A 25,387-nucleotide genomic window follows, 5' to 3' on the forward strand; every position below is an offset into this window, starting at 1 on the left:
AGGCCATCGACCACCACAAACGACTCCTACGTCAACAGGACGACCGTGTCCTCACCGAGCTCATTCGACTCGACAATCTGAAAGTTGCCCATCGCTTTCAACCGCTCCTATCACGCAGCATCCGGGTGTGACACAACAAATTCATCCCACGCGCCATCCCCAACGCGTACCTACCCCTACCCGCACCCCTACCGACGTCTGCCTTCAGGTGCCCCCCGATCCCATCCCCTTTCCTCCAAGCAACACCACGGAGCACTACCATCCCAGCTGACTGGCAACCCAACCCTGGTTGGACCCCGAAGGGAAGCTGCAGGCGATGCGGATCGTCTCGACACTGGGTACGGGACTGTCCGGACGTACGATGCGCAGGATGCGGAAAAGAAGCCCCTGGACACCTGGAGCGAGAGTGCGGAACCAGGCCGATGAAGCGACACGTATCCGCACCACCTGAAGAACCTGCGCGACGCGTGGGGGTGGTCGTCGACAACGTGTTCCTCGAGGAAATCACCAACGAGGCGAAGGAGAGGAAGGAGAAAGAAAGGCAGATGAAAGCGGTACCTATTCCTCCACTGCGCAGTGCTAACCCCGAACCCCCAACCAGTCCCATCGCGGGACCCTCGCGCCCCCGCCCCGATACACCCATTGTCTTTTGCAAAGTCGACCCCGACTGGACACCCGACACCACTCAATGGACGTGGGACAGCTCCTGGCCGCATCAGAAGCACCTCTCTGGTGAGGAATGGAAGAACGTAGGGAGGAACACGCGCAAGGAGTGGTTCGACGAAGAGGAGGACGACGGCGTAGACTGGGAGTTGTATGGAGATGGTGAGCAGTAAGTAGTCGAATGGGACTTCGACTCTGGCAGGGGGGTAATGAAACATTTGTCTTTCCGTTCTATTCCTTGTACTACTAGCGCCCATACTGGTGCCTGTCTTAGCGCTCACCCACAGGTTGAACATTATGTAGCTTACATAATGGGGTCCGTGCACACTTCGTACTTGGCATCGTACCACTACGTTTCTTTCTTCACTAACACGACCACATAGACACGATGGTCCATGCACAGTTGGTACTTGTATAAGTAGTTGTACCATTAGTCGGTCGAACCCTAAGTTCGACCTGGTTATTCATTCAAGTCTCTGCTCCTCTTCGCTTGGGGTAGTGGTCACTCTCGACTTCCTTGCTCGATCTTCAGGACGACGCACTGTCCATAAGCCCTCGCTCGTCGTCTACGAGTCAGGCATCGATATAGGAGTATAGACTGTTGTATCATATGCTCACAAGGGGTGAGGAACACCAGATGGCGCAGTGATAGGGATTACAAGGATATCTCAGTGAAAGATACCACTCACAGGTTGAAGCAGGCCAGACATCGAGTAAAGGACACCTTCACAAAAATGCCTCGAGGCCTCATCGCGCGCAAAAGGTGGTGTTGCCGGGAAACCGTAAGACCGTATCATCGGTGGGCTTGTCAAGTCAGAAAGTAGTCTGATGTCGAAGGTGGAGCACTTTGATGCAGAACACAAGGTAGTGGTGGCCAAGTGATACAATGTGAGCTAAGGTAGTCTGGCAGGCCTCCTGCCACCAGCCAAGTTGCAAATACCAGCCATTCCCGGTCATGCCTTGGTTGAATAGCAGACGCAACGCACTGATTTCGTGCCCAGCTTCGTCGACTCCGCACTCAACCATTGCATGGCAGCGTGTGTCATCAGACGAATGGGTATAGGGCTAGAAATGCGCACACATAGGGAGACCTAGGTCACCCTGACTTGATATTCCCTTGCCACTTGAAGTACCAAAAACCCAAGTGTCTCCAGGGCAGCAGATCCACGATGTGCTGGCTAGTCTGAACAGCTCCAGTCTCAGGAGCGAGAGTAGCATATAAGATAGCATGAAAGTAAGCGACTATGTCTAACTGCACTTAGAGAAGGAGGCTGAGGTACAGAGCATTCATATGAAACGAGGATGGTGTAGAGCAAGAGCAAGTCAGCCTCTTCCCTAATCCCAAATCGATCGAAGTTATCTTGCATTATGTAATTTCTAAATAACCCTTATTTGGGATAATCATGTCGGTCGATAAGTGATTGGATCGTCGAAAAATCCGTGAGTCTGAGCCTGCACTCTGCTATATAGGACTAGCCCAAACCTTCTGCATTCACGCCTGTTTCAGTCCGTCTGGAACTAGTATATCAGTTTTTACTATGGCACACAAGACTGATTCCAGCGACGACGAAGCACCGGAAACATTTACGTTCAACTCGTCCAAGCAGGTAGCGAAGGGCGCGCAAGACACCCTCGAGGAATACCAGGCTGCAGAGAAGTCAAAGCGGAAACAGAAGAACCGCGAGAAGGATCGTGTACTCAAGGAGCGCGCTGAGCAGGCGAAGCAGAATGCCGCGCGAAAAGGGAAGGGCAGAGCTCCGCTACTGGCGGCGGGGAGGGCAGGTTCGGATGAGGCGGAAGATGAAGAGGAGGGACGGGCCGATGATGAGCTCGAGGTGCGGATGCGACGAGCGATGAGGGAGGCCGAGGAGGAGTCAGACGTGGGGGAGGGCTCTTCCTTCGAGGGACTTGATGGAAGTGGAAGCGAATCTGAAGAAGGGGGATTGGAGGAAGACGAGGACGAAGACGCTAGCGCGTCGTCGCATTTCGACTCTGAGGACGGAGAGGAGGCTGCTTCAGACCAAGACGAACAAGTGCAAGAAGGGTCTTCAAGCGAAGAGGAAACCGACAACGCAGCTTCCATACTGACAAACGCTTTGGCAAGCAAAAACCACCTCCCAGATCACCTCTTCAAGTCTGCGTTCTCCAAGGTACAATCTGTTCCGTCCTCGTCAAAACGCAAGTTCGACGTATCTGCGGACGCACCAAGACTGCCATCAAAGAAGCGGAGGCATCAACCAAAAGACCTTCTTGTGGGGTGAGTATAGTATTCGTCCAATGCAAGCCCTGTTAATTTACAGGATGTTTTGTACAGTTCCCGCACGATCAGGACACTAGCAAACCCGTCCCCAGCCGTACCATCAGTGGCACCCCGTGCCTTGATGCCCCCAGCAAGAGTGAATAAGTTCCTGAAGCGCTCTCTCAACGTGAAGGGCAGTATCGCCGACTGCAGGACGAAGGGCTGGGACCGGAAGTCTGGTAAGCGCAGACTACCGTTTGATGTCTGCTGTCGTTGATAGGAGCTGCCCTGCTAGCAAACGTCGGCGTCATGAAACGCAGCGGTCCAGCTGCAAGTTTTGTCCGGGGCTAGCCATTAGTGATCCGCAATTTTACACAATTTCATGAACAGTGCCGTCAAACACTGTTCTACTTCACAAAATGGGATGGGCCTCGGCTCTCCACAACATATCCGTCTCTTGCACACTTCTCACGTATGCCCTCATACCGTAAGTAGTATTCGCGCCTCCCAGTCGCTCGATGCACCATATATTCGTTCTACAAATAGGTAGGATACACCGCTCGCTTTGTCGTCAGGGCAGTACAGGTCGTATGGCATAGGAGAAGGACGCAACGCGCATTCGAAAATAATCGAAGGCAAACATGCTTCTCCTGACAGGACAGCATGCTGTCCGGGAACCAAAACAAGATTCGTAAGCATCAAGAACAGGGTGAACAAGAAACAAGTAAACATCAATATTCGTCGTGTCAGTGAGTTCGAATGGTGAGCGTGGGTCATCGAACGTAACGGCGTCAGCGTGGTGTACTCGTCAGGGTGCAGAGATTCGTGAGATGCAGCGTAAAGTGGATGCGATATGGATGGAGTTTGTGATGCGTTGGGAGAAGAATGGGGTGAAACAACAGAGATAGCATAGGGCAATAACCATAGCATATGGACACTGATCCTCGGGCTGGATCTGGATCGACGGGCAACCAGGTGCAGTCACTGATGGTGAGATCATCCAGGAGTTTGCGACATTTGGGTTGATGTTTGATGTCCTTATACTGCGCCGAACACACGAGGCGTTGGCCTACCTCGCGGACGAGGACGGTTGATCCTGAGCGTTTCAGATGGACTGAAAGGAAGAAGTCAGCAAACATTTAGCTGGTTATATCGGCAGGTCTTACGTGATGATCATGCCCTGACCAACGTTCTCCTTCTGGTCGCTAGAACTTGATTTTCCCGTACTACGTTTCGTCCACCCAAGAGCGGTGCGTCGTGCACTCGATGTGACCCTTGGCCGTGCAGGAAGGGGGGGCAAGCCTGTGGGGGCCTTCTTCTGCTTAGATTTTTCGAATTCCACAGCGAAAGGCGTGAAGGGCTTGATGACACCCAGTGCTGGGGGCGGGGACAGAGCGTTGATGTTGCCACTGTTGGCGTTGACCGAGACTTCTCGGAGTGCAGAAGTGGTCGACGAGGCGTCCCGGCGACTTGCAGATGTGTTGACAGCCGCACTGATATCAGATGGTCTAGTCTGCTCAGGTGAGAACGATGGCAGAACGTGAGGCAAAGGATATGGCGACGCCCGTGACGATGTACGAGACCGAATCCGGCGAGGACGAAGTTCCGAAGGCAGAGGTCCATAGTGCTTTTGCGAGTGCTCTAGCATGGCACGCATCCCCCCGTGGTTGCTTGGCGGTCGGAAAGCTGAGTAGGTATTAGTATGAGGAATGAACCGAGAGATTGGCTGAGTACATACATTGCACAGCGAAGATTGAGAAAGCAGTATCCGGCCAGACTCGTTTACTCTCTGACACGGTTTCTTGAGCCTCGTCCCTAAGTGCGTAGTAACGACGGAGAGTTGTAATGCCACGTTCATCGTCCCAGTCACTGTGCATAGACTCGTTGTCGCCGTCGACGATGAAAATGGAATCACGAGCGCCAGTAGAGCAACCGAGGGCTTGAACTGAAAATGGAGAGTTGGCAGTAGATGGTTCCTCCTGTATCGTTTCATAAACAGATGTCCGTGATGCGCGAGCTTGAGAGATTCGGCGTCGATGTCCAGTACCTCGAGCTCGAGGTCGCGCTCTGGCACGGGCAGCGCCACTACTAGGCAAGGTACTGTTGACGAGCAGAGAACTGAGGTGTCCGATGTCGATGCTGGATTGTGAACCGCCTGACATCGACGAGCCGTCGGAGCTGGACAATGGCGGAGTCTCCGCTCCCGAGCTTGAGGTCACAGTACTCGAACGCGAGCGCGAAGCAGGCTCGGGCCGACAGAAGATGGACTGTGATCTCACTGAATAGCCTGTTGTTAGCTGGGCCTCGAGAGGGCGACAACAAGCACTTACGGGAAGCCAAGAGATCCTCTCCGTGTGCAATCAGTGCACTGTCTTCCAGGCTTTGCCGCTCGAGTAGGCCTTTGCGCGCCATGATCATGCGCTCATCGCCGAATTGATGAGAACTCGTTGATGCTATGGAAGGCTGCTGCAGCAACCTATTCTTCGGAGAGTCATCTCTGTTGGAGTCCTCTTGCTTGAATTGTAGAATAGCTTGAGGTAGCTGTACTGCAGAATGTTTCATCTTCTCAACTCTGACGCACGGCGAAGCCCCAATCATCGAGTTAATGGATCGTCGACGAACATGGTTGCCGTCCAGCATCTTCAATATCGATCAGCATTATGCATGCTAACGCGTCTGGGAAGAAAGGATGAACTCACTGTGATCATCGTATCATCTTCCTTGCGAGGGCTATGGACACTGAATTCGCTGAGCACAGAGATGGGACGGTACTGGCGAGGAGGCAGCTGCTTGTCATATTGCGGGTACGATTCATCGTGGCCGAACACCGAGTCAGAGGACATAGACGTCCTGGAGTCAGACTTCTCGAACAAAGAGTCATCCACCGAGGAGCATTTCCCTCCATCTGCGATCGAGTCCCAGGAACCACGGCTACGGAGATCACTGGCAACACTCTCGGGAGGAGAGGCTGAGATTGCAGAGAGGGGCATGCCAGGTTCATGTTCGAACATCTTATCGCCCAAACCAGGACGTCCAAGACGCCGTGCGGAGATTTCACTCCAGGTCGAATCGACTGATGGGTCTTGTCGATGGCGAGCCCAGGCTGCGCGACCTCCGCTCGCACCGTGCAATGCATATGAATGGGCCATCGAGCTCACGCTGGCGTTTGACTCACTTCTCCTGTGCCCCCCATAGCTCCGATTGTAGAGGCTGACCGGCGGCGCATTGGAAGCAATTGATATTCCAGACTCATGACGCCGATGGCCATGTCTTCCGGCCTGCAGCGCTTGGTTGGCACCCGGAGCTCGGAAGTAGAAGCTCGATGCATCACTATCGATTCTCTGTCGGCGACCACGGTGGATGAAGGAGAACGTATCATCGACCGACATCGACATCGACATCGACATATCGGAAGAGGGCGGCCGGCTAAGACCGCGAGCATATCCGAACGGATCCTCCGAGCCAGAGTCGACAATGTCACCGTAGGACGATACGGATGCGACACTGAACAGGGACATGTCTCGAACATGTGACCGACGACCGGTAGCACCAGCACCAGGGGGAGGGTAGAACGCAGGACGGTTAGGGCCGAACTCAAATGCACGTCTAACCTCGTCGAAAGATTCGAAGCCGACAAAGCTGACCTCCGAAGAGCGCCTGGAGTGCGTGGACTGAGATACGATTGAGTCTTGCGCTTGTATGGCTGCTCGCATACTGAATTGAGAGCTAGAATCTGAGAGAGCTCGTCGACGAGGTACAGGGGGAGGCATATCCACTTCTACCGCCTTCGCCATGATAGACTTGAGGACGGAACTATCCTCTTCGGCGACATATGACTGGGAAGTCGAGCGGAAATGAGATGGCGGCGGTATGATGTCGGATAATGTCAGCGCCCTCTCGGGCTCTTGCTCCTCGACCGTCGAAGGGATGGTCGGTATCCCACCGAACTTGAAATCAACATTCAGCTGCCCATCGGATGCCTTCGACCGCATAGAGCCCGATCTCTTGTTGGTTGGGTACACCCTGCACATATCTTCTCCAGTCTCGTCGAGGGCAAAGCTGACCTCCTCAGACAAGCAGGAATTTGTGTACATTGGGTCGCAGGAGTTGCCATAGAGAACAGTATCGTCCGCTGGGTTCGAGATACTGCGCGGTGCAACATCTTCGGGGGGTGTGCGCCGATAGTTAGCAGGGAGGGCCGGAACAGGTGGCACCGCCAAGAATCCTTCATCGAGGCCCATATGTTCACCGAGACCGTAGCCAAGATCAATTCTCGCAGGTGTACGGAAAGCATTCTCGAGTTGTTCTACGAAGCTGTGTCGATCAGATGCTCCAGACTCATTCAGCTTTTGCAACTCCCCGGTAAAATCGAAGGACTTTTTCGTGTCATCTTCGGATGACGAGCCGTTACCGGCTTCGTCGATATCAGCGTGATTTCCGTCCTCGTCATCGAGCTGCAGCACTGGCAATATGGGGGCCGCAGCAGCCACATCGGGAAGGGACCCAGGGAACGAAATATCGGACGGGGAGATGGGAGAGGGCGGTGCCGACTCCCGGCATGAGCTTCTCCCCACATCGAGGCGGCGAGTGCAATCGTCGTCGGATTGGCCGGACAGTATAACCTGCAGCTCATCAGGAATGTCTGAGTCAGGGTCCTCAGGGTCCATAGGCGGCTCCGCCGACGAGTCGCCACCCATAGTTCCACGTAGTCCCAGACCGCGCCTTGCTTCAGGAGAGATTGTGAAGGCACTGTTTTTATCAGACATGCACTTCTGGCTCTGCTTCGTCTCGATGCCAATAAGGGATGATGGCTTCCTGACATGACCTGTACTCCGTCTGAAAACGGGAGTCGGCGACGGTGCATGGTCGTCTTCTCCTTTAGAATCATTTCTAAGCGAGATCTTCGATGGTCTGGATCCGAACGTCGAGGATGATGGCGTGATACCACCCGAGTTGCTGACTGTAGGTGTGGATACATTGGTGGGCATGCTCGTTGCGATAGCGGGCGGGATCTTGCCTTTGGCCGGACGCAGGGGCTGGAAGACGAATGGCGGATCAAGAGCAGGCGTAGGCGTGAGCGTACGTCTATGTGTCGGCCGCACGGCGATCGTGCTGGTGGGTCCTTTCTTAGGGGATACCTGCCAGTTCAGCTCCGACCAAGGCGCTATCTGCTTTCCTATGTATTGCCGCGGATCGAATGGCTGCTGAAGTGCGACGGTCGCAGCATTCTGTGCTTGAGCGTATGGCCGGAGAGACTGCATTGAGGCAGTACATTCTCTCAATTCTGTCTTCAGAGGGCTATCCCGCTGCACAAACCGCCTCTTGATGGGACTGTCGTCACCATTTCGTTGAGAAGGAGAAAGCCTTAGAGGTGATCCATTCGTGCTGCAGGGGGTCGCCTCTAGATCCAGTCTATTGATGAGCGACGCGAGGTCGTTAGTCGCGGCGTCCAGGATTGAGAGCACACCTGATTCTTAAACAACAGCATGAGTGTCAACAACGGAAGAAAATGGTATGATATATACACACCCTCCCCTTCGTCCGACATAGGTTGAGGTCTGACCTTGCCGAGCATTTGCTCAGACACTGGCCGAGGGCGGCTACGTTTGACAGGCGTCTCGGCGACGGGATCCTCAGCATGGTCCGAGTGGCCGTCTGCCGTAGCCTCCTCTACCCGCACGATCGGTTTGTCGAAGACTGATCCTGCGCTCGTCATGGATGTAGGACGTGATATCTGCGCTTGCGCCTCGGGGAAGATATCCACAATTGCAGCCCGACGCCTTCCCTCAGAGGACCTGCGGCTGTCGCGCGATGTGCGACCGCTCTTGCTGTCCTTCTCGCGTGTGCGGCGCTCCTTCCGTTGTCTTTCTTTTGACGAACGCAGGCCCTCTTCGTCCCAGCGCACAGATGCGACCGAGCTCGACGATGAGCGCTTTGAGCGCTCGGAGAACATCGAGCCGCCCGAAGCAGTCGAGACAGGACGAAGGGAAGACCCGTTGGATACGATGGATGTAGGACGGCCGTTTGCGTTCATAATGAGATGGGCTGAGTCTATCCAGAGACGGTTCGGCGCTTGCGGTTGGCCGACGGACGAAGAGGATGAAGATGTGTTGCGTATCGTGGCCAAGCCCTTCATTGTAGACGGCAGACCGAGCCCAAGTATACTCTGTTTCTTTCTTCCGAGAGTCTTCGTGTAAGCATCCTTCTCGACGGGCGGTGGGGGGCTTCCTTGCGCACTCGGTGCGCCGGCTTCGAAGCTGCTACCCGACCAACGCACAGTCCGCTCCTTCGTCTCCTTCTCCTTTTCTTTCTCCTTGTCATTTCGCTTCTCCTTTTTCTTCTTTTTCTTTTCTGCGCCCTTCTCCTTTTTCTCTTTCTCTTTGGCTTTCATCGTACCAGTGAGAGTACCGGTCTGCCCAGACTCTTCGTTCTCCTTATCGCCACTGTTCGATAGTTGAGCCCAGCTGGCCATGCGCGCCAATGATCGCATAGATTTGATGGCGCGCACAGCGATGGAGCCAGTGGCAGGGTTAGGTTCAGGTGCGAGCAAGCCGTTCGCGCCTTTGGGAACGGGCTCCATGGAAGGAATAGCTCTTGCCGGCGACAATGTCACGGGCTGAGCGGCCTGGGTGAGCGAAGTTGTGCCCTGACGCACTTCGTGCGGCGTAGTACTCGAGAGCATGATTCCTGAGTCTAGGGAGTTGAAGCGGGCGCGAGTGTCAAGAGACTTCACGGGCTCGGGAGCTGTACCCATTTGTCTTCAGTACCATGTTTGACTCAAAATGCGATATGTACCTACTCTTCGAACGGGTGGGGGCTTTCTCGTTTTCCTTGTCCTTGCCCTTCGAGTCTTTGCGACCGCGTCCGATGCTCCACCATTTCTGGCTGTCATCGCCCTTCACTTTGAGCAAATGCTCCACAGCCGTGTTCTTCCGCTCCTTTGGTGCCGATGGGACATTGGTCACCTCGCCTAGGGCACCCCATTTCATACCGTCGAGGCCCAGTCGTGATTTCTTCTTCTTGACTACGACGATTTCTCCAAGGTCGGGGTCGTCCGCATGATCGACGTAGATCTCAAAACCGCCTCCACCTGTGGAAGCTGTATTACTGCCAACGCGGCGTACGACGTCCGAGAAATCCTTGGTAGACTTCTCCTTGTTTTTGCCTCCGCCCGTGAGAAGCCCAAGCTTTGATTTCTTCGGGATCAAGCGTTTCCGTGAGGCTGGTGAGTCTACCCGTGGGGCGAGCGGCGAGGAAGCAAACGGCGCAATGGCGCTGAGGGATGTACTTGCGTCAGCCGCCGAGCCCGTTGCGGATGGTGTTGCAGAGATGAGACGGATCGTGGGTACGTGTTGCGGTGGAGTGTCAGCAGCAGGTACAGACGTGGAACATGATACAGAAGACGAAGAAGGAGCCTGCGCACGAGACAAGAGAGGCATTGTGTTGCGCATCTTGTTAAATTGAACGAATCTTCGTGAGAGGTCTTGACAAGAGTACAAGAGCGTTAAACGTCGTTACTAAGACAGATAGATGAATGATGAATGGAATAAAAGAAAAGCAATGCGTGATTGGCCGCGTTGTGGTCGTGGATCAACTATGAGACAGATAATGGATCGTGAGCGTGAGGACGTTTTCGTGAGTCTTCTTTGGGCCTGAACCGTATCGTTAATGCGAGACTTGTTCGTGGACTCGTTAATTGCTGTTGCTGTTGTTCTTTCTTCGCTCGGGGTGGCTACTTACCGCTACAGAAGGTTGGTGAATGAGCGCACACACTTAGCCGAGATCATACATACGACACGTACCTTGCGCTTCTACAAGTGTCACTTTACCAGCAGACTCCTCCACCTCACCCGAGCAACGACCAGGGGATACGAGAACAAAAGAAGTTCTGTATGCGCAGGCTGTCGGATGCGTCGACGAGGGCAGGAGAAGCGAAGGTACGCCAAAGGCAACTTGAACATGGGTAAACACCATCTGTTTGGTCCTGTGGGCGCGGTTAAGTTGAACTTCGATCACAACGTGTTTACGACGCGACGCGTCCGTCTCGTGACCGCGTCGACTACGAAGATAGCAAGGCTCGAACGTATAATAGCTTGGTTCCTGGACGCGATTCAAAAACCGTGAGATGAGCAGGTGTATAATGCGACGGAAATGCTGTACTTGATCTTCCTTGTTAATCAGGAGAAATTCATTCCCGCTGTATGCATCTTGCTATGCTATATCCATAGCTGGATCGCCTAATGGGGTGTCACATTGCGGGTGTTCCACTTTTCATCTCGGAGATACTTCGTGATCATGTGAATTCCCCTCGTTGAATATGCAATGCGTATGGTGACAATATACTGACCGAAGATGAAGGGAAGAGGAAAGGGGCAGGGCAGTAGCGTTGGGAGACACAAGAGCTCTTATATGTGCTCGATCACAGTGTGGCAGGACTGACGTATGCATTCGACAAAGTTGAGCGAATGACGTATGTATCGATCGATGAGGGGAGGAGGCAAGCGTCGTACAGCGAGATGAATCGGGAAAGCACGATGCCATGTATAGTCAACCTTGCTATCAGAAATCAATTTTCGTATATATCACCACATTTACTTCGAATCGCGCTGAGGCTGGTTACCATTACTATACATGTCATCCTCATGTTCGCGATCTCTGTATGAGTACACCTGTTAAATTTCGTTGATGTTAAAGTCTTTCTAGAGAACGAGACCCCCCTCAGAAAGTCAGGCTATAGCAACGTCAGGGGCATTTCATACAGTAGCGAGCGCGACATAGCTACGCTTAGCTGATCGATACCGTGTATTTCGCAAACAGTTGAAAGCAATCAGCACTGATACCGCATAGGTTGCTGCTCCCTTCGCAGTGGCGCTTCGCCAGCTTCCTTCCGTCTATGAAGGAAGACCTTATCGAGCCCTTTGGCACTATTTCATTTTATTTCATACAGTTCTTATCGGAAGGCAGTTACTCAGTTACACTGCGAATTCATTTGCATTTGGTAAATGGTGTAAATCTATACGCACGCGGTCATCCTCGTGATGTCCATTTTTGGCAGACGAACAAACGTGGTTCTAGCCGACAGGGTGGATCTGAGATCTACAATGCGTCCGGCGCGTGCATGACTCTTCTTGACTCCCGGTTGAGAGTCCTTTTGTTGCCTTGTTTCTGTTGCCCCATCATCGCATTCACAACGGAGTAAAGAGCGATGCAGGCCTGAGCTGCCGAGGTCCGCAAGGCCCTCCCCTCCTCAAGCAACAAGTCGACTGCTTGTTGGTTTTCACCTCATCATGGAATCTCAAGAGGAACGCCAACAGTTGGAGATCACCGCGCTCAAGGTGAGTATGATACTTGATGACGTGGCTTCCTCAGCTAATACTGCAGTACAGAGTATATACGACAATGATTTCATTGAATGCCCCCCTCCAAAGGTTTGGAAGGTATGTTTGCCTTTTCACTGGTCGGGGCGACATGGGTACTGTGCGTGCAATAATGGTCCCTCGCCGATGGACACATCATTCATGTACTTGTGAGCTCCTGCGATACTTATACTAGTACGCCTCACATTACATTCCGATTCGGCTTGAACGTCGGCAGGTTTTACCAATATCGCGCCCAGCTAGCGCGTTGACTATGCTAACTTCTACCTTCCGTCTAGGGAGCCCCCAGACTACCAGAATTTATCATCAAGGTATCCCATCCCGAGTATGCCAACACGGTATATTTTCATCTACACACGAAGTAAGCACGCTTTGCCTCCTATGCGTTAGAGTGCGGATGGAGACATTGCATCTCTCAGATTTCCGAAGACGTACCCTGCGATAGCATGCCCTATATTCACCACACAGCCACATATTATGGGTATCCATCCCACCATCATCGCGCAACTCTCGAATGCCATTCAGGCTGAGGCGCAGCGCATCAAGGGCGCGGAGATGGTCTTCCAGATCGTCACCTTTGCACAAGAATGGCTCGCTGCCACTGTCAAACCCGGCGTCAAGGTCGTTGGGTCCTTAGCATCACAAATGCGCATGCGCGCATCTGCAGAAGCTCTAGTACGTCTTGCCTGTTCTTTGAGTGTATCTGCAGCGACCTAGACCTTGTGGTTCAACGGAGCAAGCTCAGTCATGTTACCGTCTTACGCTCACGCACGTGCCGTGTAAGCGCTTTTGTGTTGAAGAAGGGACGGATATCTCGATCGCGTAGCTCCTCCCAGCTGCCAACACCCAGTGCAGAGCGAGTGCTGAGAAGTTGTGTCTCCTGAACGTTCCATATCATTTCGACCCGCCTGATGCGATCGACATAACCTGCTGAGTATATCTGCGGTTTATAAACCTGCGTACTATGCGACTCTAGTTGGCTGCAAATACTCTCATGCGTGGGATATGTTACGGATAGCTGATTAGTACTAGGCAAAGAAACAACGTGAAGAGGAAGAGGCTGAGCTTGAACAAGAGCGTGCGGCTCAGCGTGCGCAGGAATTCGAGGAGGAAATGCGAGCAGAGGAGATGCGAGCGGATGCCTACAAGCAGCAGTTGGAGAGAGAACGGTCCCAACAAGCACGCCAGCGGGCAGCGTCTGATGCAACGGAGATACCAAACTCCGAAGACATCACTTTGACTGAATCTTTCGGTAAGGTCATCGAATGGCAAGGCGTGAGCTTCAGCCGGGTCAAGCTATTCCAGCCAAGACAAGGTCTGTGATAGTCCGTTATAGAAGGATTTGTGAATTGACTCCCTTACAGAATGTCTGGGTACGATGTACCAAGCCGAGCCCATGTGCGAAGATGCGAGCAAGGCGCTCCCACTCGAGCTGCTCTCCATCACGTTCCATGCTCAGTATTACACGACCACCCAAGGTATTACATACTATGAAGCGACGTTCGATTACTCATTCACAAACTGATTTAGGACGGAAAAAATTGCAGACCGTCGAGACCGAGATTCAACGTCTCGCCAGTATCCGCCATCAGAGCCTCCTTGCAGTATTAGCTGTAAAGCTGACCACCCCGAGCTCCAACGGTTCTCTGCGCCTAGTCATCCTGTCTGAGAAGCGCCCTACGGTAACGCTCGAAGACGTACTCGAAGACTGTGATTGGTTGCGTGAGGACCGTGCGTCTGTAAGTCATGCATCAACGCTGTTTTTCCGTTCGTGCGTGACAAATATTGTACAGGACTACCTCTTGCAGATCATTTCGGCATTGCACGCAGCGCATGCCAATGACATCGTCCACAGGGGTCTGTCACATATGTTTTTGAACGAAGCTCTCACCCTCATGTCCACAGGCTTGTCTACCAAGTGCATTGGTCTCGCGCCACGCGAAGAGGGCGGCCCATCCAAGATTGTCAAGGTCTTCAAGGCTGGCTACCACGTCCGCCTGTTGGACTTGCATCGGTCTGATCCCTTTGGTTTCAACATGGACCCGAAAATCGACGAGGTGCATATCCCCGAAGGATGGCTGCTACATGACACGGTGGAGTCACCCCTGGTGTACACGCGCAGTCGCGACATTCATGCCGCTGGTATTGTTCTACTGCAAATGCTGATGGGCCGGGATGTCACGGAGCGCTTCCCAGATGTCCACATTGCGTTGCGAAACTGTGCGTAGTCGTATCTCATGCATCGAGGAAGACCTGTGACAAAACCTGCACAGCGACTATATCACCCTCTCTGCAACAGCGCGCGATGTGTATGCTCGTTCAGAACAAGAAGCATCCTGTGTCATGTCTTGGCCTCCTCGCCGACATACAGGGTCACTCATTGGACATAGTCAATCGTCACACCCCTGCAATGCCTATTCCAGGTGCGGTGGTAGGCGCTGCATGAACCCCACGATATTGACGTTCAGTAGGCTCAGCTTCCGTGCGCACACCAGTGCCGAAGACGGCTACGTATCAGCCTTTCAATGGTTCTCCGGAGACTGATTACTTCAGGATGCCGCCACCAAGAGCTCGACATGCAAGCAGGTGGAAGGAGGACTGGGAGGAGCTCGAGCTTTTGGTAGGTGTTTGTCCTCTACAACTCTATAGTTTGACTTCATCTATTTCTTAGGGTCGCGGAGCTTTTGGCTCTGTTGTGAAGGCGCGAAATAAGATTGACAACAGGATCTATGCAGGTAGGTTTGCGTCCGCTTTACGTTTAGTCTCCTCATCTCCGTTCCAGTCAAGAAGGTCCGGCTGCGGGCTACACAGAGCGACAACAAGATCTTCCGAGAGGTCAATGCCTTAAGCCGCCTCAACCATCGCTACATTGTTCGATATTACACCACGTGGGTCGAGACTGCAGAACCCCCCTCTACTGCGGTAACGTCCGATTCCGACCGCGACTCAGAGACTGCCGACGGCATGACCTCCGTTCCCCACTCGCAATCCACTTCAAGAGATGGTGGCTCTGGCGATCCCTTCAGTATCGACCTGGACGATCTGGGCTCTGGAAGTAGACACTCGTTTCCGAGTATCCATTTCACACGCTCGCGTTCCGCGACCCTCGATGGGGCCAGTGATGGGGCATCGGGCAGTAGCTCGGACAGCGAAGGAGCGTTTGACAACCTGTTTGGTTCAAACAGTCGCTCACGCGCTACAATGCCGCCGCCGGTGACCATTTCCAGAACGCTATATATCCAGATGGTGAGTGGCCATGACCACTGCGGTCATATCTCATAGTGAAATCCACATTTTAGGAGTTCGTCGAGCGCCAGACCCTGAAGGAGGTGAGCGCAATCATGTAGCGCGCTCGTTCTGCTTTTCATTCTCTCCTAGCGTATCGACGAGGGGATCACGGAAGAAGAAGCATGGCGCCTTTTTCAGCAAATCGTCGATGCACTTGTCCACATGTCAAGCCTAGGCATTGTAAGTCGGTGCTACCCCACAATTTGAGCTGACTAATGGACAATTATAGCTGCACCGCGACATCAAGTTGACAAATATCTTCATTGGTGAGCAACCTCGATTTTCTCGTACGGAAATCACTGAATTGTGGTAGACGGCAAGGGTGATTGCAAAGGTATGTCGCAGTAGTATAAGAATGGGTCGTTACCTCATGAGAGTAGTTGGCGATTTCGGTTTGGCAACCTCTAGTCTTGCTGCGGTCGATCCTTCAGATGTATCTGCAGCACCTACGAACGATGCAGACATGACGCTTGGTACGTCTGGCTGTATTCTTTTTCCATCATCCTGTTGATACTCGTCGTAGACGTCGGCACCAGACTGTATATCGCGCCAGAGGTGCAGTCGTCTAAAGGAGGCCCGAGGAACCACACCAAGGCGGATATGTACAGTTTGGGCGTGAGTTGACTCCTTCGTTCCATGATACGTGACCTGTGATGTACTAACAAATATTGGGAACAAAAGGTCGTGTTTTTCGAGATGAACTACATGTTCCCTACAGGGGCGGAACGAATTGTGGTCCTGGAAGACTTGAGAAAGCCTAGTATTCTATTTCCGCCTACCTGGGAGCTGCAGCGCGCCAGACAACGACAAAGTAAAGACGTTAATCAACGCCGCATACGCTATAACTGACTCGTAATGCAGTCATCACCTGGCTCCTCCAACACAACCCGAATGACCGCCCGACTGCACTGGAACTGTCACAGAGCTCCCTTCTACCGCCACGTCTTGAAGATGATTACTTCAAAGGCGCGCTCAAGATGATGAGTTGGTGTCAGTTTTTTTATCATGGGAGTCGTGGTCTCACACTCTGACCCTAGCGAAACCGAACTCACCTCATTTGCAATCTATCCTCTCGTCCCTGTTCAACCAGCCTGCGAAACCGGTTCGAGGATTCCTATACGATGCTCAAGCAGAACTGCCGGAGCATGCCACACTCAATGGCAAGGTGATCGATTGTCTGGTCGACATTTTCCGACTGCATGGGGCTGTCAGCATGGAGCCACCACTCTTGATGCCTGTTGTGAATCCAGAAGAGGACCGAAATCGCGCTGTATTCCTTGATCGGCACGGAGAGGTCGTATCGTTGCCTAATAATGCTCTATTGCCATTTGCGCGCCTAGCGGCACGGGAGAACACCAGGAGAATCAAGCGATATCATGTTGGGGACATCTACCGTCCAAAGTAAGATATATTCACAACCGGTGAATGTCATCGTTGTTCATTTGCACTAGCGTCACTGCAGGGCATCCACGAGTTGCGAAAGCCGCCGTCTTCGACATCATCTCTCCTGATGTGGTGACGGGGCCGAGTGCGGCGGCTGCAGAAGCCATTGCCATAATCAGCGACTGCCTCAATAACTTTGCAAATCTGGGGCAACTGTACGAGATCCATATCTCACATTCAATGAGTAAGTCAGCGTTCTATCTATGATCTATCCACTACTCACGCTATCTCCCCCTAGTTCTCGAGCTCACATTAGATCGAATCTCTCCTGGACATCGGACCTCGGTGACCGAGATTCTGAATCAGACCAAGTCTTCGCAATCACAAAAGCGCTCCATGTTGCTTCGTAAAGGGATCCCGAGGCACATTGTGGATGAACTCGAAATACTGTCAGAGACGGGTACGTACGCTATCAAGGAGCTTCGATGCACTGCTAAGTGTCTGGCAGACGAGAACATGGACGCCCTGTTGGGTAGACTCGAGAAGATTGCGCCTACTCTGGTACAATTGCTGACTCCCTACGTCCAGGAGATTCAAAACACGATACGTTTCGCCAATGCGGCTGGAGTATCGCGACCCATCTTATTCAACCCGCTCATGATGAGCAATCGTAACCCATACTTCAAAGATGGAGTCTGTTTTGAGGTGGTGCGGCGCACGAAGCACTCGGATATTCTGGCTGCAGGCGGCCGGTGAGCACATACCTCTTCACTCCTGTGGAGCGAACTCAAGCTCGCCTCTCACAGGTATGACAATGTTATCACTCGCTTGACGCCGCCAAAGCCCAAGGCAGATGCAATATGCGCTGTTGGCGTGCAGATTGCTCTGGACAAGATCACTTTTGTCCTTGCGGCTTTCCAAAACGCGTCTGTGAATACATTGCTGAAAGAACAACGTTCCTTCGGATACTGGAGTCCTCGTCGGTGTGACGTTTATGTAGTATCGTATCAGGCCGGCTTTCTGGCCGAGCGCTTAGAAGTCGCATCGCTCCTCTGGCAACACAACATTAGCGCCGATGTGATGTATGAAACGAGCTTGCCAGACATGGAGAATGAAAGTCATATCGATGTATGCTACCGCGAAGGCATATTGTGAGTCCCCAGAGGCTGGCAGTTATGTGTACATTCCTAATTACTACAGCGCAGGTTCATAGTCTATCCTCGACCGCGATCAATACGGCGAGATCAGCCTGCTTTCAAAGTGAAGAGCGTACTGAGGGGCACGGAGTCTGAAGGTGAGGTTCACGGAGCATTTTGAGGTGCAAGACACTCATCCATAAAAACAGTTGCAAGACACGAGCTTGTGCCATTCCTGCAACAGCAACTTCTAGAACAGAAGCGTGTTGATGCCTCCATTTCTGGTGTACCTTCTATCGGCAGCGAGAGTTCTCCCGGGTTGAACAGCGCCAAAGAGACCACTAGTTCCGCTGACGTCCAGCTCGTCGTGCCCAGTGACATCAAGAAGCAACGAAAGTATACTAAGCAGATGTTCACGGACAGAGGTAAGCCTCAGATCGCACACAGCTGAATCCCTGAAATAATTAATGATTGTCCTAGCTTTCGATGCAGCGGTCCAAATTAAGAACGCCGCCATTGCCGGTATGCCCACGCTTGCGGTCGATGTACCCCCTGCAGTCTTTGACGACATGATCAAGAGCATGAACTGGATCACAGACGAGGACGCATGGAAGACTCTAGCAGCGACCTTTCCATCTCAGCAAGGCCCCTATGCCAACCAAATACGAGACTCAGTACTCCGGCGCAGAATGGACGGTCATCGTTTTCTCCTACTTTTTGCGGTGAAAGAGGAACGTGTTGCTCTCTTGACGCTTCATCAACAATAGCGGATAAATTCACGAAATTAGCTGCTATTGCATAACTATATGCATGAGCTGTTTGACGATCTGTAGCATATACAACCTAGGTCGAACCAATAGTATCCATCCACTTCACGATCGCCGGGACAATAGCCTGCATGCAAGTCGGACGTTGGACCACATAAATCCTTCGACTCGGACGGCAATCCCAACCCGTCTGGAGGAACATATGCACAGGCTGAGGCGGAGAATCAAACATTTATTTCTCCATATCTCATTGAAGACCGAAGAAGAACGTCGAGATGCAAGACGTCCTGCTTCACCTTCACCGCAGACTATACTTCATCGCAGGAGATCTCGTTATTGTTATTGCTACAGCCTGTGGGGATATTCTACATATTCTACACTTAGGAAGGTTTGTCACGGATAGCTGGGTGAAGCAATGTGAGCATCCTCCTTCATGAAGTCGAAAATGCCAAAAGTGCTTCATACAAAGTCTTCAGAATTATACCTCTCATCAATCTTCGGAAAAGATTTCTTTGATTTTGAGGGCAAAGCGCGATAGGGCGCCTATCGTCATACATTGCCTACTTTGGCGGGTTGCACATAAATGTCACAATTGTCACACTGGTGACATATGTTTATTCTCACGTGCGCCTATTTATGGGCCGACTAGCTCAGTTGGTTAGAGCGTAGTGCTAATACCTGCTCTTGGGAACGCTAAGGTCGTCGGTTCGATCCCGGCGTTGGCCACACTTTCACTTTTGCCATGTTGCCCTCTTCCCCATTCCCCGGCAGTCAGCAGAACTCATTATACACTTCATCTCAAAGTTTATCGAACCTCGCGTTTTCTGATGTGCCTGGAGGCTTGATCGGTTCGCAATCGTTTTCTTCCCAGTCTTCGCTGCAGACGCCATCGAGCGTCGATGCGAACTCCCCGGAAGCTTTCAAGCAGGCCATCCAGCTTGCGCTAGGACAGGCCGCGAGAGTTCAGGACCTCGCTAGGAGTGCCTTAGCAGGAATGTGAGCAGCTCAGAGGTTACGTCTGTGGAGGCACAGCTTGAACGCCTTGCAGCGAGAATGCATACCATCCTGGCACCAACCCGTTCCAAACGACAGGTACGTCCACACGCTTCTCTGATGCACACAGATCGCTGAGGTATGCGTGCGCGCGCCGCAGCGGACATGACCGCGCTGCAGCAGGCGATGCAGATGCTCGCGGAGCTCCTGCGGCAGACAGGCGTTGGCGCGCTCCCGCTGCACCCACCAGACCTCGCGCAGCCGCCAACGGAGGACCAACTCATCGCTGAGACGACTGTGGCAGTGCAGGCGCTTTACGAGCGGTCGAAGCGGGTGCAGGAGAGCGCGGGCGTTGTGGCGAGTCTGCTGAGCGTCTCCGACGCGGCGAGGCGATGACCGCGTTCATCCGCAACGTGAGCTAAGCCATTGATCTTGTATGGCAGCGTAATAGATGTGGTTATGCTAACAGTGGGTTACACTTTCTGCATGCACTCAGCTTCGTCCCGGTATGCCCGTGCCTTAATTCTCGAGACTCGAGTATTCCTATCCTTATCACCATTCAAATTCTTCTCTAGTGCATCCAATTACTGGGAACAGACTTGTATTCTTGTAATTCTGGCAACAAGTCTGTCGTCTCGACTAGTCTCAGCTCAACGGTATTCATCAAACTAGCGGTGGTTTCCCCACACGCAGCGGCTGGTAGCCTGAACATAGTTATCACGGCATTCATGATTTAGGTACGGTATACATATGATTACAGTGATTATGGCAAATGCCAGCGTGGAGCGGGTATGATATTGTAGTGCTTCTGCGTGTGCAATAATCAGCACTTACACCCTGATGCGCCCTTCCACAATTCTGCTCACCAGATGGTTTTACACAGCCTCGTTCACGGAACTGGTCCTGTGGTGCTCCCAGCGGTGGTTGCCGCGTTGTTCGAGTGAATTCCGGCACCTCCACGCGCCGGCAAAGGAGGAGCTGAGCCCGTCGTGGTTGCTGTTCCCCGGGCTCCAGCAGTCTGGGGTGCGGTGCCCGCGGTCCCACTTCCCTTCATCTCAGCGATGCCGGTCTGGGTCTTCTGAGCACCGACGTCGGTTTCTGTGTGGTGGCCACCAGTGCCCGTGGCAGAGTCGGCGAAGTCCATCATACCACCTCGCAGGGAATCACCCGCGCCTGTTTAGAATACTTCTGGTGAGTGCGTCGTGTCAACGCCTGTAGGAGTCGTCTCCATACCCTCAATAGTGTTCCAGGCCCCTCTTTGTAGCTTGCGGTCAGACACTGTGCGACTGAGCGGCACGAAAGTAAGACTCACTTCAACTTGTCGCCCCAGGTGCGGCCGAGCTCGTTGCCCGTATTATTGTTGCCTGTGTTACCTGTTCCTGACATGGTGCTATTGAAATGGTGTTTTGTAGAAGAGGTGTATGTTGTATGTCAAGCGTTGTATGCGACTGTTGTGCGCCTGCGTCTCTTATATATCTGTTGAGCCTGCAATCCACCAACGCCACCGCGATGACGGAGTTCTGCCATGATGTCATGGGTCTCAGCCACCTGCGAGTCACGGCAAGTCACGGTAACAGTCACCCAGCGCTATTGGGCGCTCATGGATGGTGCGAACCCGAACGAGAGACAACTTTCGCCGAGAGACGTTATAGACATAAGTAGAAGATATCAACCATAGACATTACTGGTGAGTGATTGCAGTTGAGGCTGACCTGTGCTAGGAGTCTGATATGCAAGTACCAAGAGGACATAGATATCACGGCTAGTGTAAGTTCTGCATCTTCAGATGATTATCGGGCTGACAGAAAAGAAACAGACAACGCATTAGAGATTTTGATATAAAGCTGGCCATTTATTTTCAATAACTACCGGTCTACATATCCTCAAGCAGAGTACAGTGCAACTTCGGCTGAATGACAATAACCGCTACTGCTCCTACATCTCAGCTCCCGCCCATTAGTCGGATTCATCAGTATCCACCAGAGGACTTAAGCCGTTCTCTTCGTTATCTACGACAAATATACAACCAGGAAGTTCGAGGAATACGCCGCATTGGGCGCAAGCCGTCTCTGAAGGCAGTAGCGACGTTGCACGAAGGGGCCGCAGATACGCCAGAAACAGATCGTAATCTTGACACTCTTCGATCAGATTCATTCGAACGATCCTACGCCATTCGATGGTTGACCGCATTGGTTGCGCAGTCGTATCGCCTACTAGATTCTGCTGGGGAAGACTCCACAGACACGGTGCAGCGAGAAGCACTCATACAAGACGCGGCTTCTCTATTGGCCATCTGTGCAGGCTCCGCGTCTGCAGGCACCGTGACTCGGGTATTCCGCTTCCACGACGGCCAACTTCCAATCGAAGTACAGCTGACGGACGTGCCGCTCGAGAACCAGGACTACAGCAGCGTAGGCGCGCAGACGTGGGGGAGCGCATGCCTGCTTGCGGACATGCTCGTGGAAGACCAGCATTTGTTCAATCTGGACGAGTATGGAGACGGACTTAGGGCGTTAGAGTTGGGCGCGGGCACCGGGCTGGCCGGGTTGACGTTGGCAAAACTACTGCAGGCTCGGGGGACGGCGTGCTCTCTTGTTGCGACCGACTTTCATCCCTCCGTTCTGTCCAATCTCCGCGACAATTTCACGGCCAACTTTCCGACGACCTCGTCCGTCGACGTCAGTGTCCATGCACTGGATTGGTCAAAGTGCTCCACCACAGGCCAAAATGCGCAGCCATTGGACCAGCCATTTGATCTTATCCTGGGTGCCGATATTATCTACGAGCCTGAGCACGCGCGTTGGATACAGGGCTGCGTGGAGAAGCTGCTTCGCAGACCAGAAAAGCCGCATTCACGCGATGAAGTCTCTCACCCGCCCGCCAAATTTCATCTTGTCATTCCACTGCGCCCCACGCACCTTCTGGAGTCCAGCACCGTCGAAGAAGTCTTCCCACCGCTCACATCTCTGTCATCACATAGAGACTTGCCTACCTTGGCCGTTATGTCGAAAGACGTCATCGTCTGCGAAGCGCATGGCGATGTGCGATCGAGGAACGGCGCCGCCGACCAGGTGGAGTACGCTCATTATATCATCGGGTGGTGTTAGTTGCGTTATCGGGTTGAATCTGAGGTCTTAGATAAACCAGACACTCTTCGGACGTGAGTACATAGACTTAATGTATTCTGTACCTGATGCTCGCTCAGAATCCAGTAGATTACGTGTAGAACGAAGCTAGAATACACGGGAGGTAACATCCTTTAACATGTCCTCGTGTTTGGTGACTGGCTTCCCCTCGTGCTCGCTGCCTTTGGATGTACAGAGAATCAGCCCCGTGGTCTGCCACTGGATACCCCCGCCCCTGGACCAGAATTCGTGGTCATCGCCGGAGGACCAGCGGTGCCCTGCTGCGGCAGGCGCTGGTCCTGCCCTCCGCCGTATCTCTCCTGGGACTCCTGGCCATTCCTGTTGACCTGTGTACCCACTCCGCGGTCGCCGCCCACAGCACCACCTTGTAGCGGATGCCGGCCCTGGTAGTGCCCCTGTGGTAGCGCAGCGCCCGGCCCGCGTCCTGCACTGGCAGACATTGCGGGCGCACCCCCTGCGCCTGCGGCCCCGCTAGGAGCGTAGTTTCCCGTGTTTGCGGTGCTCGTACCCACGCCTGCGCTGCCGCCTCCGACCGCCTGGCCTGCGGGGTAGGCCCCTGCTGCAGCTCCTGTGCCGGGGCCAACGCCCGGTGCCGTGTTGGCCTGGCCGTCACCGCCGCCCTGCAGCCTTGCGATGCCTTGTTGGGTCTCTACGTGGCCTCGTGCGGCGACGTCTTGCGTGTCGTTGGCGTTTCCGCCGTCAACGGCGTTAAGGACGCTTCCGCGGAACTTCTCGCTGAGACCTGCTCGCATGTTCAGCATCTCGGGCCATTGCCTATCCCAGACAATATTCCGCTCACCATGCACTATCTCCGCGGTTCCCCTGAGCAAGACATGAGTGGCTGCATGCAGCTGAGTTTGTTCGACTCTTACTTGATTGTCTGGCCAAGTGAATTTCCTCCCCCGGTGTTCCCTCCTCCTGTGTTCCCTCCTGTGTTTCCGGTGTTGCTTGTCATGCTGACAGGTATAATGAAAGTATTTTGAATTTTTAATGGTCTACCCTTATATATAGCACGCTAGATGGATACATCCCTCTCCTTGGCCCCACAACCCACTCTTGCGCCAATGTCAGCATTGTGGAGGCTCCTATGCCCAGTCCGGGGTTAGGGTCATGACCCCCTCTGAGGTCATGGTCATTTTCGCATCTCTGCCATCTCGTTTTGGTGCACCAAGAGCACAGGGCCCGTGCACTGCCTTGACCTGCACGTGCGTAAATTGTAGCCCGTCTTATCTGCAACGCTAGCGCTATCACCTTCTCTTACAATTTGACGTTATCCCCCTTCTAGAGGCATTATCCGATGCTACCAATTGTCAGTAGTATGACGGGGCCCGTCAAAATCACGACTTTCCAGGCGTAAGCTGAACGGTCGTTCACTGCTCGCGTACTCAGAGGTGAGTGGATCCGCATGCGTCTTGTGTGCCTGCTCCCCTCGACAAGGCGGAACACGGATACGAACTCGCTTCTCGTGCTGCATATGCATGCGGACACGCAGGGCCCATTGTATTGTTCGATATCTTGCCGATGCTCACGTTATCTCGCTCCGTGAACCCATGATAGTCCTTCTGTAATGGCAGCTGGTATCCGCTCGCTTCGAGACACTCAAGACTCGCGACATGTTCATATCGCATCTGGTTACACACTAGATCCGTAGGGATTCGATGAGCGCTCCTTGTCCACATTCTGATGCTTTCCGTCATCTGCCCAAACATAATCGGGTCCTTTTGCGCAATTCCACTTGCTCCGGCCGTGGACCATCAGCTAGGGGAGTGATATAAAAGCATTCGCGTCAGTGCTATATTGTTGCTCTTTGTCTGGATTGCACTCGTGTTTGGGCAAAGTCTTGATCAGAGCCCTCTCATTAATCCCCACCTATTCTTGGCTCCAGCAACTTGGCTTTAAGGCCAGCATCTTCAGTTGAAGTTGCGGCTGCCGCTGAGTTGTGGCAGTTGCAAGGATTGGGTGGGGACGAATGACTGGGCTTCAGCACGCTATCACTCGATGCATTAATTGTGTCATGATATTTTGGTGTACGGCTGAGCTTGCGAGTTATTTGTCTCGCCTGCATCAGCTGTCGTACTAGTGGATATTCACGCTCATGGCTCTTATGAGCACAACAGTACCGCGAGTTTTCGAGTACATTGGTGTATTCTTCCCGACACCACAGGTCACCAGCGGTGATATAATTGCTTTTATTGCTAGCGTCTTAGAGACTGTAGGGTTCACGTGTACTCATATGGTGTCTCGAACGGCTGCTTGCAGTATTCTATTTACTACACATGCAAACAGAACATGAAATGCCCCAGAGCCATCCTGTAACACGTAGGATCTCCACCTCTAAGGCACAGAAGTCGTAGTCGGCGTGAATGTCAATCTGAAGTGACATAGGGGGCTCAAC

At 53.0% G+C, this 25,387-nt stretch overlaps 8 protein-coding genes and 1 non-coding gene across 9 annotated transcripts in view; 6 read left to right on the plus strand and 3 right to left on the minus strand.

The window, feature by feature from the left end:
* The window catches only part of POSPLADRAFT_1056867 (hypothetical protein), a gene marked incomplete at both ends in the record, with an annotated part of 1,608 nt that extends 772 nt beyond the window's left edge, over positions 1-836 (plus strand). Inside the window, 2 exons of the mRNA XM_024480846.1 lie at positions 85-406; positions 454-836. Coding sequence (XP_024339073.1) covers positions 85-406; positions 454-836 — 705 coding nt within the window. The remainder of the gene's footprint in view (positions 1-84; positions 407-453) is intronic.
* Positions 837-2,192: 1,356 nt separating this feature from the next.
* On the plus strand, positions 2,193-3,322 carry POSPLADRAFT_1066114 (hypothetical protein). Its single transcript, XM_024482041.1, has 3 exons — positions 2,193-2,920; positions 2,978-3,141; positions 3,198-3,322. Exons 1-3 carry the CDS (start codon positions 2,202-2,204, stop codon positions 3,251-3,253), a joined length of 939 nt encoding a protein of 312 aa, XP_024339074.1. The 5' UTR covers positions 2,193-2,201; the 3' UTR covers positions 3,254-3,322.
* Positions 3,323-4,064: 742 nt separating this feature from the next.
* On the minus strand, positions 4,065-10,876 carry POSPLADRAFT_1143871 (hypothetical protein; the record flags this gene model as incomplete). Its single annotated transcript, XM_024485629.1, has 9 exons — positions 4,065-4,588; positions 4,641-4,847; positions 5,233-5,542; positions 5,602-6,005; positions 6,078-8,369; positions 8,432-9,646; positions 9,702-10,317; positions 10,643-10,644; positions 10,705-10,876. The coding sequence occupies 9 exons, from the start codon at positions 10,874-10,876 to the stop codon at positions 4,065-4,067; spliced, it is 5,742 nt and encodes a 1,913-aa protein (XP_024339075.1).
* Positions 10,877-12,189: 1,313 nt separating this feature from the next.
* POSPLADRAFT_1143053 (hypothetical protein) lies at positions 12,190-18,853 on the plus strand (the record flags this gene model as incomplete). The annotated part of the gene is made up of 29 exons (XM_024485508.1): positions 12,190-12,237; positions 12,289-12,374; positions 12,569-12,617; positions 12,670-12,954; positions 13,312-13,594; positions 13,644-13,757; positions 13,810-14,018; positions 14,073-14,136; positions 14,185-14,499; positions 14,553-14,651; positions 14,751-14,899; positions 14,951-15,014; positions 15,062-15,492; positions 15,579-15,608; positions 15,658-15,747; positions 15,797-15,854; positions 15,881-15,901; positions 15,945-16,040; positions 16,091-16,182; positions 16,249-16,378; positions 16,429-16,551; positions 16,605-16,968; positions 17,019-17,194; positions 17,249-17,410; positions 17,459-17,702; positions 17,757-18,101; positions 18,156-18,244; positions 18,296-18,511; positions 18,567-18,853. The coding sequence occupies 29 exons, from the start codon at positions 12,190-12,192 to the stop codon at positions 18,851-18,853; spliced, it is 4,719 nt and encodes a 1,572-aa protein (XP_024339076.1).
* A 639-nt stretch (positions 18,854-19,492) lies between these two features.
* Positions 19,493-19,579, plus strand: POSPLADRAFT_t80. The gene has a single exon. It is a non-coding gene; the product is annotated as a tRNA-Ile (tRNA).
* A 16-nt stretch (positions 19,580-19,595) lies between these two features.
* POSPLADRAFT_1074473 (hypothetical protein) lies at positions 19,596-20,336 on the plus strand (the record flags this gene model as incomplete). The annotated part of the gene is made up of 3 exons (XM_024482712.1): positions 19,596-19,849; positions 19,902-19,945; positions 20,007-20,336. 3 exons carry the CDS (start codon positions 19,596-19,598, stop codon positions 20,240-20,242), a joined length of 534 nt encoding a protein of 177 aa, XP_024339077.1. The 3' UTR covers positions 20,243-20,336.
* Positions 20,337-20,735: 399 nt separating this feature from the next.
* On the minus strand, positions 20,736-21,232 carry POSPLADRAFT_1046648 (hypothetical protein; the record flags this gene model as incomplete). Its single annotated transcript, XM_024479088.1, has 3 exons — positions 20,736-21,019; positions 21,080-21,132; positions 21,159-21,232. The coding sequence occupies 3 exons, from the start codon at positions 21,230-21,232 to the stop codon at positions 20,736-20,738; spliced, it is 411 nt and encodes a 136-aa protein (XP_024339078.1).
* Positions 21,233-21,759: 527 nt separating this feature from the next.
* Positions 21,760-22,953, plus strand: POSPLADRAFT_1033924 (hypothetical protein; the record flags this gene model as incomplete). The annotated part of the gene is made up of 1 exon (XM_024476969.1): positions 21,760-22,953. One exon carries the CDS (start codon positions 21,760-21,762, stop codon positions 22,951-22,953), a length of 1,194 nt encoding a protein of 397 aa, XP_024339079.1.
* A 218-nt stretch (positions 22,954-23,171) lies between these two features.
* Positions 23,172-23,947, minus strand: POSPLADRAFT_1143305 (hypothetical protein; the record flags this gene model as incomplete). Its single annotated transcript, XM_024485544.1, has 2 exons — positions 23,172-23,814; positions 23,865-23,947. The coding sequence occupies 2 exons, from the start codon at positions 23,945-23,947 to the stop codon at positions 23,172-23,174; spliced, it is 726 nt and encodes a 241-aa protein (XP_024339080.1).
* Between the last annotated feature and the right edge of the window lie 1,440 nt (positions 23,948-25,387).

The sequence above is a fragment of the Postia placenta genome (genome assembly GCF_002117355.1).
Source record: "Postia placenta MAD-698-R-SB12 unplaced genomic scaffold POSPLAscaffold_7, whole genome shotgun sequence".
Taxonomy (NCBI): Eukaryota; Fungi; Basidiomycota; class Agaricomycetes; order Polyporales; family Adustoporiaceae; genus Rhodonia; species Rhodonia placenta.

Excerpts from the sequence above, each read along its gene's own strand:
- POSPLADRAFT_1066114 (XM_024482041.1), top strand. The coding sequence starts at position 2,202 with ATGGCACACAAGACTGATTCCAGCGACGACGAAGCACCGGAAACATTT. Across the intron at positions 2,921-2,977 it reads CCAAAAGACCTTCTTGTGGG|TTCCCGCACGATCAGGACAC; the intron begins GTGAGTATAGTA and ends TGTTTTGTACAG. Across the intron at positions 3,142-3,197 it reads GGGCTGGGACCGGAAGTCTG|CAAACGTCGGCGTCATGAAA; the intron begins GTAAGCGCAGAC and ends CTGCCCTGCTAG.